At 52.9% G+C, this 12,988-nt stretch overlaps 1 protein-coding gene across 1 annotated transcript in view; it reads right to left on the reverse strand.

The window, feature by feature from the left end:
- LOC136005848 (hydrocephalus-inducing protein-like) overlaps positions 1 to 12,988 on the reverse strand; it is a 131,433-nt gene that overhangs the window by 100,269 nt on the left and 18,176 nt on the right. The window contains exon 8 of the mRNA XM_065663742.1: positions 10,034 to 10,158. Within this exon, the coding sequence (XP_065519814.1) occupies positions 10,034 to 10,158 (125 nt within the window). The remainder of the gene's footprint in view (positions 1 to 10,033; positions 10,159 to 12,988) is intronic.

Raw genomic sequence — 12,988 nt, forward strand, 5'->3', positions numbered from 1 at the left:
ACACAGAAATGCCACTCTGACACAGGTGTCTCTAACTGTGAGGAGCTCTCACCTCCCCCAGACCAGCACCAATTCCTTCTCAACCGTGACGGTGCATCCAGAACATTTACTCTCAAAAGTCAGTCCAGAAAAGTCCCTGTGAACTCCACAAACACTCCCACAGTTTTCGAGAGATAAAAGCAGTATGCTGTCATCAAAGAGATGATCCAGGAAAGGAAAGGAAAGATGAAATTGGCAGCCACAGCATGATGCAGAGCACTCTGAAGCAGTTTCTCCAGACAGGAACCTCGGTGCATCTCCTGGTTTGGGACAATCGAGACCGAGCCTGTGGCAGCTCACGGCCCACTTCACTGGAGGCAAACCTGATGCTTGCTCAAGAACAAGCAGGACCTGCGTCTCACCCTCCCGAAGGAGCGGGGACAAACGGCCATGCTGCACACCGCCTTTCATTACCCCACAAAGGCTGACATGGCTTCAGCTTTGGTACTTGCTCTCCATAATGGAAGCCACTGAGACAATCGCAGCTGATCTGGGGGGTTGAGTTCACGTTTAAACTTGAGACCATCTCAGTGAGAAGTCCTTTGCGAGACTGAGGTGGAGAACCAGAATCTGCATCTCAGTGGAGAAGCTCTGGGTGCACAGCCGCCAGCTCTCTCAGCAGAGCTGGGCTTTTGGTGGGGAAGGAGGAGCCCATGTCTGAAGACATGGGCGCCCAATGCGGAGCTACTGCTTGGCCATGTTACCTGGGAGCTGACAGCGAGTTGGCCTCACAGCACTAATTGATTTCTCACGCTAACGGTCAGGTGGGTAAATGGTGCCCTTGCCTCACAACAGCAAAATTCACCCAGGGCACCTACAACTTGCCTTCAACTCCCTTCTCCAGTTGGCCGCGGACAAGAAAGACTTTCACAGTCATTCTGTTGCTGAGGACTGGCAGATTGGGGCTGGACTGACTGTGAGGGACACCAGAGAACACTGACTTTCTACTCCTTCCGTTCTATTTGAACCATTCAATTGGCTCTGTGCCATTCTGTCTGGTTCTGTTTGATCTCATGATGGCAAAATACTGCCTAGCAGCTGGCAGTCCTGGTTTTGACATGCTGAAGGTGGCTATGGAGGAACACAAGTGACAATGCTGTCCTGGACAAGTGCTCCATCTGGGTAAGGCTCAGACCTCCCACCCTGCAGCCCAAGCCCAGGGCACACTCACCAAAGGAGACTTCACCGAAGCGGAGGGACGATACATTGAAATGAAACGCCGGCCCAGTGACACAGCCACTGTGAGGACAAAGGCAGAGGAGACATGGCCTCGGTTAAAGAGAACTGCAAAGCCTTCAGCTTTCCTTACCGTTCCGGTGGGTAAAAGCCGGCCTGAGAACCTCAGGGGGTTTCAAATCAAGCCCTCACCCTCATGCTCAGCACAGCATCCAGGTGGACGGGAGGCAGCCAAAGCAAAGCGGTCAGCAGCCCATAGCTGCTTGTGGGGCTTGGGGCACAGTGTCATGCAGGGTATGCCCCCCAAGTTGTTGATGGCCTGAGGAAGGACACCAAACAAGTGATGGCTGCGTGCCTCAGTTTCCCCATCTGTAATGTGTTGGACACAGGGGTGTCCCCAGTAAAGCACACTCAATGTAACTACCCTTCCCAGCCACAGCTTTCCTGCTTTGGCATTTCTTAGCTGGAACCGCTCTTCCCATGGAGTACAGGAACACCTTGCTCAGAAGATCTTGATCCACGCAAGCGTTATGGGGGCAGGACTTTGAGACACGAAGCCGGGGGAGCCCCAAACATCCCTTGACAAGAGCCGCAACAGCTCAACAGAGCGGACAGTTGAATCTTGGAGGAAAACATCAGCCAACCACCAGGGCACCAGCTGACCCATCCAAGAGCAACACGTCTTAAACCACCCAACACAGAATCGTCAAATCATCTACGCTGGAAAAGACCTTTAAGATCATCAAGTCCAACTGTCACCCCAGCGCTGCCAAGCCCACCACTAATCCATGTCACTAAGGGCCTCGTCTACACGGTTTGGGAACACTTCCAGGGATGGTGACTCCACCACTGCCCGGGGCAGCCTCTTCTAATGCCTGACCACCCTTTCGGGGAGAAACTGTTCCTAACATCAAGTCTAAATCTGCCCTGCACACACTGAGGCCGTTTCCTCTTGTCCTTTCCCTTGTTACTTGGGAGAAGAGACCAGCCACCTCCTGGCTCCATCCTCCTTTCAAGTAGTTGCAGGCATAACGGATCCTGAACACACCGCATCTCCTCACCTGCCCTTAAATTCAGCAGACTTGAAGGCTCCAAACTCCAGGACTCACCAACATCCACCTGAATCACCACGTGAAGCTGCACAACACCCATTAATTTATTTCATGGTTGATGCCAACCAATGCCAGCTCTGCCTCTCAGCTCAAAATCAAGGACCACAGCAACTGGTGTGTTCAACCCAACCTATTCCATGGCTCCCTCTTGCTGACAATTCCACTTCATTTGCTGCTGCGGTCGCAAGGAGTCAGCGTCAAACTGGAGTCAAGGTTAGTGTGGGCTCCTAGTGTGGGGATGCCAGGATGAGAGCCAAGATCAAGACCTCAGACAAGCCTTTTCTTTCTCTGCTCCATCAGCAAATGAGGCAGGTGGGAGATGACTACCCAGAGAGAGCTACAAATGTGGCCGCCAAGCTCCTAGAACCCTCCTCACCTCACAGTCAGCGTCAGAGGCTCAGGGGATCCCTTCACATTGAACTGGAATTCCTCTGTGAACTGCCCCACGACACTGGCATTGAAGGAGATCCAGATGGCCTGATGATCAAAAGGCAAAAGCATGCCCTCCCGGGGGCCAAAGGTGAAGCAGGAGCCCAGAGCTCTCTCCGGAGAGACCACGCTGAAGGGCGTCTCAGTAACTCCTCTGTTGAGCAGGAACACCTGCAGCAGCAGCGAGAAGGCAACATGGAAATACATGAGGAATCCTCTTTGCTTACAGAAGGCTCACTTCTTTTCTACTTTAGCAATTAACATCTGTAAAAGGCAGAAGATGCTGAGCGCTGCTGCCAAATACAACAGGACGAGTTCTGCCTCGGGGTTTTTTTCCATGCAAAGCGGGGATAACTTCACACAAACAGAGCCACTCTGGGCTTATTCCCCTGACACAGAGCACTCCACTTGACCTGCAGTGCCAAGCGCCTGCTCAGCACCACCAAGTTGATTCAGACCCATCCCACAGCTCCACGAGGCTCGCTGCTGCCCGGGAGCCATCCGGATCCACCCCATGCCCTGCGCCCCGTCCTGCTCACCCTGTAGCTGTGGCTTGAGCCAACAGTCACCTCCCCGATGCTCAGCTGGTCACAGCTGAGTTGGACCTGGGGCCCGACGCCTTCCCCGCTGATGCACAGGGGCAGCCTGGTCTCACAGCCTGTGGAGGGAAATCTCTGTGAGTGCAATTCCCTCTGCTACCCGGCACTTTCCAGGTTGTCTCAGTGCTGCTGCCGGTCCCTGGGCTGGATGGAACCAGCTCTAGATGCTCCAGGAGAAGATACGGGACCCATCTCGTCCCTCAGGACATACGCCTTGGGGCTGCTTTCTCATTTCTAACCAACCCCCTGGGCCGGTGTCTCAGACAACCACAGAATGGTTTGCGTTGGAAAGGACCTTAAGATCATCCAGTTCCAACCCCTTGCCATGGACAGGGACACCTTCCACTAGAGCAGCTTGCTTCAAGTCCCGTCCAGCCTGAACTTGAACATTGCCACGGGTGGAGCAACTTCCTTGGGCAGCCTCTTCCAGTGCCTCACCACTCTCACAGGAAAGAATTTCTTCTGGACATCTAAACTAAATCTCCCCTGTTTAAGCTCGAACCCATCAGCCCTTGTCTTATCTCTCCAGTCCCCGATGAAGGCGCTCTCTCCAGTCATGGAAAACCAGCCTTCCCACTGAGCAGATCACATAAGCCATAAATGTACTGCTAACGTGCACATCCCTTGGTGCAAAGGCAACCGAGACCTCAAGGCTTACAGCTAAACTCCAAGGTGGGTCCTTTCCCTTAAATTTGCTAGAGATGACAGAGCACAAGATCTTCAGTCTGAAGGCTGCTCTCAGCCACTGAAGCAGCCTAAGGTGCCTGAATCCTGGCTCAAATTTTGGATGAGCTCTCACTGCCATCCCAGCCTACTCTGCACACAAAGTGAGCAGCACGAGAAGGAGGAGAGAGCCACGCCAAAAAGACTCATCTTGGACGTAACTGGTCTGCAGGGGCCTGGTGCTCCTTCACTAAAGCTGTGTTGCAAATGCTGGCAAAGCCATGGCGGGAAAGCTTATTCCTTCACTGCTTGGTCACTTCTGGGATCAGGAAGGCAGAGCCAGGCATCCTGAGCCCTGGCCTCCGACAGGAGACCACCGGGAACCACGGGGACAGCGGCGTGTGCCAGCACTGCCCTGTTGAGCCCTCCAGAACTACATGAGGTCCGAGTGGGCTGGAAGAGTGTTTCTACCTCCTCTGTGGGAACAGGAGCAGGAGGAAAGAGCTGTACCTGAGATGTCACAGTAGACTGTCTCTTGGTAGACTCTGGCTTCTTTGGGCTGAAAGATCACACTGATTTCAAGGGAAGAATTGGGCAAGACATCTCCCTCCTGAAACAGAAGTGACAGCAAACCATTTATCTTCAAACATCACATTCTTGTTTCCACTGCAGCCCTGGAAGCCTCTATTTAGAGCATCAGCAAAGAGCAAGGAGCAAGCAACGCTTGTCAACAGCATTTATAGGAGAGCTTGGAAGCAGCAGCTTCCAAAGTCCCTCGCCTTTACTGGCACCCGGAAGGGGCATTTTGTTCCCCTCAGAAGAGACTGAGCTCTTGCCCACGGATTTAAGTCTGGGCCACGCTACCAGTTTCTGCAACTCTCTGCTGCTCTCGCAGAGGATCCTGGCACTGGTGCACAGTCCCAGGAAGCCCTGCCACACATTTCAGGAGGCATCCCTGGTTTCTATAGGCTCTCACTTCCTGCAACTGGTTTAAGGAAAGGCACCTCTCAGCCTTCCATGGGCTGCAGGAGCAACCAAGAAGAGAACAGCAGCCCCTTCCTCGGAAAACAAAATAGAAAAAATAAACTACTTTCACCCACTGTAAAAGAAAGAAGAGGTTGGGATTATTCCAGGGTTTACTCCAAGATGAGAAGGGATGCTGCGCTGCTCAGACAGCAGCCATTCTTCATCTCAAGACCATGCAAATACTCAGAAGGCAGGCTCTGGCTGATTGAAGGCCATGGGGTTTTTGCTGGCATCACCAGGAAAGTGAGCAGTTTTCTCTGCCTATCTGCAGTAGAACTCAAAAAGCCCGTTTAAACCTGCCAGCCTCGTGTCCAGGCTCACAGACGACACTGGAAGGGAGACTCAGATGTGGTATAAATCCAGGTTTTAGGAAGGGATTGCTGTGCTTGGGCTCAATTTGGCCTCCTTTCCACCCAGGACCATTGCATTCTGCAGGTCAGTATGTGAACTAACAGTGCACCAGTGTCCTTTCTTCACCCCCGCGCGCTACGTGGGAATGTGTCCTTACGGAGAATAACTGATACCTCTGAACACTGTGAGGACACTCATGACGTGCCCTTAATTCACAGCCCTTGCAGCAGAGCCCAGCCTGGGGTCGGCTCTTGCCGCTGTTCAGAAATGCTTTTTGCAACAAGTGCCCCTAGCCTCACCAGAAACCGGATGTCTCCTCTCTTGGCACATCAAGCAGCTGATGTGGGATCTGCCAAGGGACCTCCTTCAGAGATGAGAAGGAGGAGGAGCAGCAGGAAGGGAGGTTCTCAGCCATCACTTACCATGGGCACAATGGTGAAAATATCACTGCAGAAAGGCATGGAGCCTCCCTGCACCTCTGTCCCCTGGTTCTGGGAGCTGCAGATGGGAAGGGAAGGGTGTTCTCTGAGAGGGGGGACCAGCCCGTGCTCCGCAGGAACATCAACCAGCTTGTCCTCTTCCTGCCTCTGCAGCCTGTGCCATGGGAGAGACGAACCAAGCAGATAATTGAATAAGCAGCAGATTTGCAAAGCCTGTCGTATCAGTGCACGAGCAGCAAAGCACTCGGCGAGGAAGAGCAGCAGCTCAGCACAGGGCTGACCCTGAGACACAGGCTCCCACATGGATCCCATTATTGCCGTTCTTCCCAGCACAGCAAGGAGTTTTACTCCTCACTGACGAGCTAACAAGAGGTTTCTTAAAGCTGGCAGCCCTCAAGAAAAAGCCTCCTGCATTGGCAGGGGAGAAGCAACTGGCTTTCAGCTGCTCGTTACCAGCATCACACTTTTCCCCTTCCCTTTTGCACCCACAGGGGTGAGGAGACAGTATCTGCACTGCCTTTCACCAGAGGATCCCGGTGCACTTCCAAAGCAAAGCAACGGATTTGGGCATCCCATCACTTCAGTGACACAAATGGGTTTCTGAGCATGAAAACAGAGGTGCCAAGAGACGAAGGCACTCTGCCCAGCATCACCTAGTAAAGAAGTCAGGACCAGCATCTCTGAATGCAAACCCTACGTGGAATCTTGAACCACCTCATCTTTTCCCTCGTTTTGGCCTCCACTGCAGAGCTGTGATGCACTTAACCTCTCCCTTTATCGGCGGCTGCAGCAGAAATCAATCTAGTGTTTAAAGATCACAAGCGGGAGATGAAAGGGGAGCCCTGCTGCAGAGCGGTTGCTCCTTGCTGGCACACTGCTGTCCCCCCTTCACGCTCCAGTCCCCTGGCCATGAAGAACCAGCGGGTGACAGCACTGGGGGACCAGGGGAAAGCTCCATGTGCAGCAAATCGAGGCAACGCCGTGTGAACGATCATCACCCAGCTAAATCCAAACGCAAAGAGAAGGGAAACAGGCAAGGACGTTACTTGCTGCACACACACTGAGCCTCGCGCACATGCTGTGCATGAGGAGGGCTTCCACACACTGGCATGAGCAGCCCTCAACTCAAGCTCCGTCAGCAGGCCAGAATCACATCCCCAAAAGCGCTGCAGGAGGGACACCTTCTAATGGGCCATGTCTTTTGGGGTCACATCCCAACACAGGCTCCTGCACTGCCTCCTCTCAGGAAAAGGCCCTCTCTCCTCTGAGGTCTCAAAAGCTTCTCTGACAGCAGGACGGTGGCCTTGGACCATCCCCAAAACTACGAGTAAGGAGGAACCAAGCGTCGTGCTCAGAGTCAAGGACAGAGACTGGCACGACAGCAAGTCTCATACGTAAAAAATCAGGTTGAAGTGAACTCTGGGGAAAGCTGGTGGCTTCTGAGGGGACAGAGGATCACCCAGGGTCCAGTCCGAGACAGGCAGGTGGGGAGAGATGCTAAAGAAATGGTCCAGGGAAGAATCAAGGCAAGCTCACGAGATTTTCTTTTAACTCAGTGCGTTTGCACAGAACTCACACACTGTGTCATTAAAAACAGACAACAGTGGAAAACCAGTTCTGGCCTTTGAGGCATTTCTGACCTAATTACGCTGAACTTGATGTGCTCAAAGCCCTTGAAAAGTGCTGCAGTTCAAGGCAGTTTCCTGATCAGCTCTGGGTTCAGACTAACTCCCGTATATCTGCACCCATCTGAGCCTGAAAAGTCGCACAAGGATTGCCCAAGTCACATAAGCTTTAAAGTGTCATTTCCAGTTCATCCCCCCAGGCTGTGAGTGTTTCTCTGCTGCCTGAAATGGCAATTTCAAAGCTTCGCCAGAGACACCCTTGGAAGAACCTGCCCCATCTCTCACCACCACGACGACACAGGTTGCTGAAGCCCAAAAGCACTTCCAAGTCCTGGCTGCCCTCCCTTCCCCGCAGAGCCCTCCACATCTGCCCAGCCTATGAGGAAGGGGAGAAACACCTCGTTGGGCCAGAAACCAGGACACTGAAAGGCAATTCCCCAGCCTACGGCAGGACGGCCTCCACCTTCTGGGCCAACCAAGCACTCTACCCTGCCTGTGACTGGAAAAGGAGCCTGCCAGCTTATCAAAGAAGAAACTGCTTGAGTATCACAATAGCTGTGCCACCTGCAGCTCTTCAGTGCTACTGCTCAGTGCAGTCCCAGGTACCGAGTGCTGACACCTTCCTCAGCCTCATGGACCCTCCGTAGTGCACGGATCTCTGAACTCAATAGTTTGCCGCTCCCAAACGTGAGTTTGCCCTCTCAGGCAATCCAGTGATTGCACTCAACCTTCTCTCCCCAAAACATCATCCTCAGCTGTAGCACGGCTGGGACTGCAATGGCAAGGGTTAAGCTCCACGCTGTGCATGGGTTTACGTGCCCTAATCCGTTCAAAAGCCCCAACAGCCCTCTGAGACCGTGTGTTAGTTTTCCCCTGGGGCATCTATCTTTCTGAGACGAATCTCTCAAACAAACCTCAGCTTCTGCCGCTCCTCCTCTTCCTGATCAACAAAACGCTTCCACTGGAAGTGGGCCGTGATGGCACTCTGATTGTGGATGACCAGGGAGCTTAGCTTTGACAGCGTGACAGAAGTCTTCTCAACTGTCAAGGAGCTCTTGTCAAGCCTGATGTTGACATTTACGGCTGTTCCACAAAGGCTTTTGTGAACATCTTCACCTGGAACAAAGCAAAAGCAAGTCTCGCCTCATCTCACTTGCTGACGGAAGTACAAGGAACAGAGCAATCTGCAGGCAACAGAAGAAAGAGCTGCAGTTTTGAGCTGCATAAGCAGTTCCCCGGATCAGGACACTTAGCATATCCTGACAGCTGCACATGCTACAGCATGAGGATGTCCTGGCACCACCTTAGGCACCTTATTTTGGGGGACGTTCGTGGAGATGTATCTTTTCAGATGTGCCCGGGTGCCCTTTGGGCTGCCATCCCGCTCAGGTCACAGGGAATTCTACATCCAAGTCACTCAGTGACGCTGAGGAGCACCACCTCAGCCATGCCTTGCCCAGGGTCTCCTGCAGGCAGGAGATGCCCCCAGTGTCGTGTCATCCTCATCTCCTGGTCCTGAAATATTGGGCATAGCTCTGATCTCAGAACCCAAGCGGGAGCATTTGAAATGAAATGGAGAAGGGCAGAAACAACAATGGAAACTACAGAGCAGCTTCGGTGCTGAGCTCTGCACTCAACAGGCTGCTACTGGGCCCTCGGATCCATCTGCCAACTCCTTCTTTGGCTCCTGCTACGGTCACAGCCAGGTGCCTCACCACTGCCCGCACATTCTTCCTTGTCAAACGTGCTGCTGTTACCACTTCACCACCGGAGAAGTGAGTCCCTTCACTAGGGTAAGTGTCCTCTGGAAGGCTGGAGACTTACTTCCAGCACCAGAGCAACACGCACAGCAGCACAGCCATTTCAAAGTGTTTCTCCAAGGTGGTGTTCACGACCTACCTTCAGGCATCATTGCGCCCTCACATTACTGACTCCAGCCAGCCCTAGCAGCAGCTTGCTCATGAACCTCACCACTAAAGAACTGCTGCTAACAAGGCGGTTTCTACAGAATCATTCCCAGGCTACAGCAAAGCTCAGAGCACCCTAATGGCTACCGCTGCCACAGTTACTGCTCCTCCTGGTCACAAGTCCTCAGCATGGCCCAGCTCTCAGCACAGCACCAACTGTCCCCATGCAGCACATCACAAGAAGAGGGTCTCTACCTCAAAGGCCTTCCCAGGAACTGTAACACAACAGATCGGGATGAAAAGCAATGACCCGTCAGGAGAGCTCTAGGGGACAGGTTGCAGGCTCTTCAGAGAGCTCTCTTGCACGTTAAAAGCCATCTCCTTTTCAGTCAGACTCCCTGCTGTGAGTTCTTCTGCAATGGAGCACCCAGAATATTCGCCATCGCCCCCGGTGCACCGTGCGCAGGAAGATCTGCCTGCCTTGTTACAGGCTGAAATATTCCAGCACAGGAATATCTAGCAGCCAGCAAGGGAGCTTTGCTCTACTCAGCGTGAAGGAACCTTGCAGAAGGGATTCAACAGGACAATGAAGCCACCAGATGATGACAGACAGCGCAGACACCGCTCTGGTTCGAAGGACACACGGAGGGTGCACCACGCGCTTACCTGTGTCATAGTGAACGATCATTGGACTCGTATAAACACCAGTCTTTGGTGGGTGGAATTCCACCGTGACTTCCATCGCTTCTCCAATGCCAAGAGTCCCAATGGAGGGATCCACAGAGAAAGGGCTGCAACACAAAGAGAGAGATCAGGACTGTATGGGAGACCCGGGCCCTCCGTTAAGTTTGCAGTCTAGTTCGCTTCAGCTCACTTGTGCAAGCAAGGAGCAAGCAAACCACAGTCGGTACAAGAAAACCAGAACATCCAGGATCAGAAATAGAGCGGGTGACTCTCCCTGCTGAAAGAGAACCAGACCTCAGAAGATCCCGCGGTATAACACGACCCCAGCCCCCCACACTCTGCACCCAGTTCTCAGTTCTCAGCTCTTCACCTCTGCACACGTGCAATCCAGTTACTCAGAATTCTGCTTTTTTGTGTAGTTCACTTAAAACTTTCCTAATGCTTCCCATTTCTTTATTGCAACTTGGGACTGAAATAGTTCATTGCCGAAGTTCGGGAACTCTTAAAACCCTTGTCAAGGAGCTCTCCACACACGCTCTATTACCCAGTAGAGTAGTTGGCAAGCGCCTTGCAAATAGATGCTAGACTTCACTGGGTATTTATTGTGGTGGTGCCTCTCACCAGCTCATTGCTTGCCTGTTTCTTGAGGCTGTGTTTGGGATCCGTGACCTGAGCCCCTCGAACTGTCCTCTGCCACACAGCACCTTCTTCAGCAGTCAAGCTGCCTTCCTACCTTGCCCCTTCCAACCCAACAGCATCAGACCTGCAAGATGCTGCGTTGCAGACACCACTGCAGTGTCAAACTTGCTTGCAGAGCTTTCTCAAAACACTGCAAGCAATGGCAAACCCCACGTGTCCTGCCCATCTCCAGCACCTCAGATGCTCTGCCTCCTTTTTCTCACAGTTTACAAGCCCATGACCACGCAACAGCGTTTTGCGCAAGGGATGAGCTCCTTTACCTCAGAGTGGTGATGCTGTAGCAAGCCTCCCGCTTCCCCACGTTGCGCACCAGCAGAGTTTTCTGGGTGCTGAACCTGACTGGACACTCGGAGAAGTTCAGCTGCTCAGGGAAGTCCAGGCTGGCTCGGGCACCTATGGCTCGGATAGGCACAAAGAACTTCTCCCTCTCTGTGATGATGATAAGCTCGTCGAAATAATCCTGCAGGGAGAGAAACAATCTCAGCACAGTGCCTTTAGCACCATGCCCATGGCAGAAGAAGAGCTGCTGGTTTCTGTGACTCTCACAGTAGCATTCGGTAATGTACATGCACTTTTTACCCTCACGGCCTTTCATTACAGATTATTTCACAAGCAGGGGCAGCCAGGGACCATGGGGCAGATCCTCTTTAGTTTCTACAGGCATGCTGCCCGAGGGTAGGCCAGAGTATTGAACTACATTTAAGCAGCAAACAGAAGATGAGGAAAAGGCCATGCACAGGCAGCAGACTCTCAGCCCTGAAGCCAACAGACGTTACGTTAAATATTCCACCACTGAAGGGGAAAACAGCCTGAAACAGGAAAGAGCCTCCAGCCTATGGGAGCACAACCTTCACCACCAGGAAAGAGTCTCCCCCAGGTCTAGATCCAGTGCAACTCCACTGAACGCAGGCCACTTCTTCAAAACCCACACCACACGCCTGCTTTGGAACCCAGCCCTGCAGGTTCACCTTCCCCTCAAGGCGCCATCTCTCGGGACCTCCACTCTCACCTTGTCCTCATCAGGTCTGAAAAGGATGCGGTAGGTTGAAGACATGCCCGGTGCTACCTTATAGTCCTCATTACTCGGGCTGATCAACTCGAAGTAAGGAGAGTTCCCCAGGATGACGTTCAGCAGACGAGGAACCTGCAGGGAAGACACAAGTAGGATTTTGTCGCTTGTGGAAACATGAGAAGGGACCAGGACAGGCCATGTGACATCCTTCCTTACCACCTTTCCAAAACACTTTTAGCTCTGAAGCTACACGCACGTAACACACGAGGGTGGACTTGAATCCCTTCTGCTGAGCTACACAGCTGCAGCACAGAGACAGTAGGAACAACACGCCCTGCTCTGAAGGCAGCAGGAAGGAGATGCAGTACCTCAAGCCACCTGCGTATTCAACAAGACCAAAGAACATGCTTGCTTCTGCCTGCACACATCCATGCAGTCATACCTCTGGAGGGGGAATGTATTATCTGAAGGCAAACCAGCGTGCGTTATACGGGGAGGGAAGGAAGTCACTTCTGACACACCAGGGTGGAGCGGGGTGGTCAAGCTGCGGTGCTAGTCATGGCGGTGGACCAGCAAGAGAAGCAGACCACAGACACTCTGGGCTTCCTGAGAATAAAAGCTTACCTCAAGAGCAAAAGGACGAGCGCAGGAAGACAAAAGAACAACCCCAGGAAGAGGCAGATGGCTAAGAGAATTTAAAGGGGGCTGCAAAGCAGCAAGGGAGATCCGTAATACAAGGAAAGGCTGGTGCAGAGATGAGAACACCCAACGTGCCTCTACGATGGATACCACAGGCACGGAGACAGCAAACAGACATTCTCTAGCACACAGGCAGCAACGCCCCAGCACCCAATCTCATCTCAGAAAGCATAACAAGGAGACTTTGAATGACAGGCAGCTCCACTGATGAACACGACGAGCCTTGGAAAAAATGGAGGCTCATTCTGCACCCCTGACCCAAGCCTGGTGACCCATGGCCAAGGCAGCCCTGGACGCTCTAAACACCCTTTGCTCCCACCAATGCCCTGGGGCAGCAAGCTCCAGGAGCCCATTTCCCACTGCAGCCACACGTTCTGGTCGCCAAGTCCCTTGGCACGTGAGCCCAGGTGGCAAAGATCTTCAGCAAGAGCCACCCAGGATGCCTCTGAGGGTGCTGAGGAGCAGCCTGAAGACAGGAAAGCAATTCGACAGCAAGTAGGCAAGAGCAGTAAGCACAGAGTGCAGCA

This window comes from Lathamus discolor, chromosome Z, assembly GCF_037157495.1.
Source record: "Lathamus discolor isolate bLatDis1 chromosome Z, bLatDis1.hap1, whole genome shotgun sequence".
Taxonomy (NCBI): Eukaryota; Metazoa; Chordata; class Aves; order Psittaciformes; family Psittacidae; genus Lathamus; species Lathamus discolor.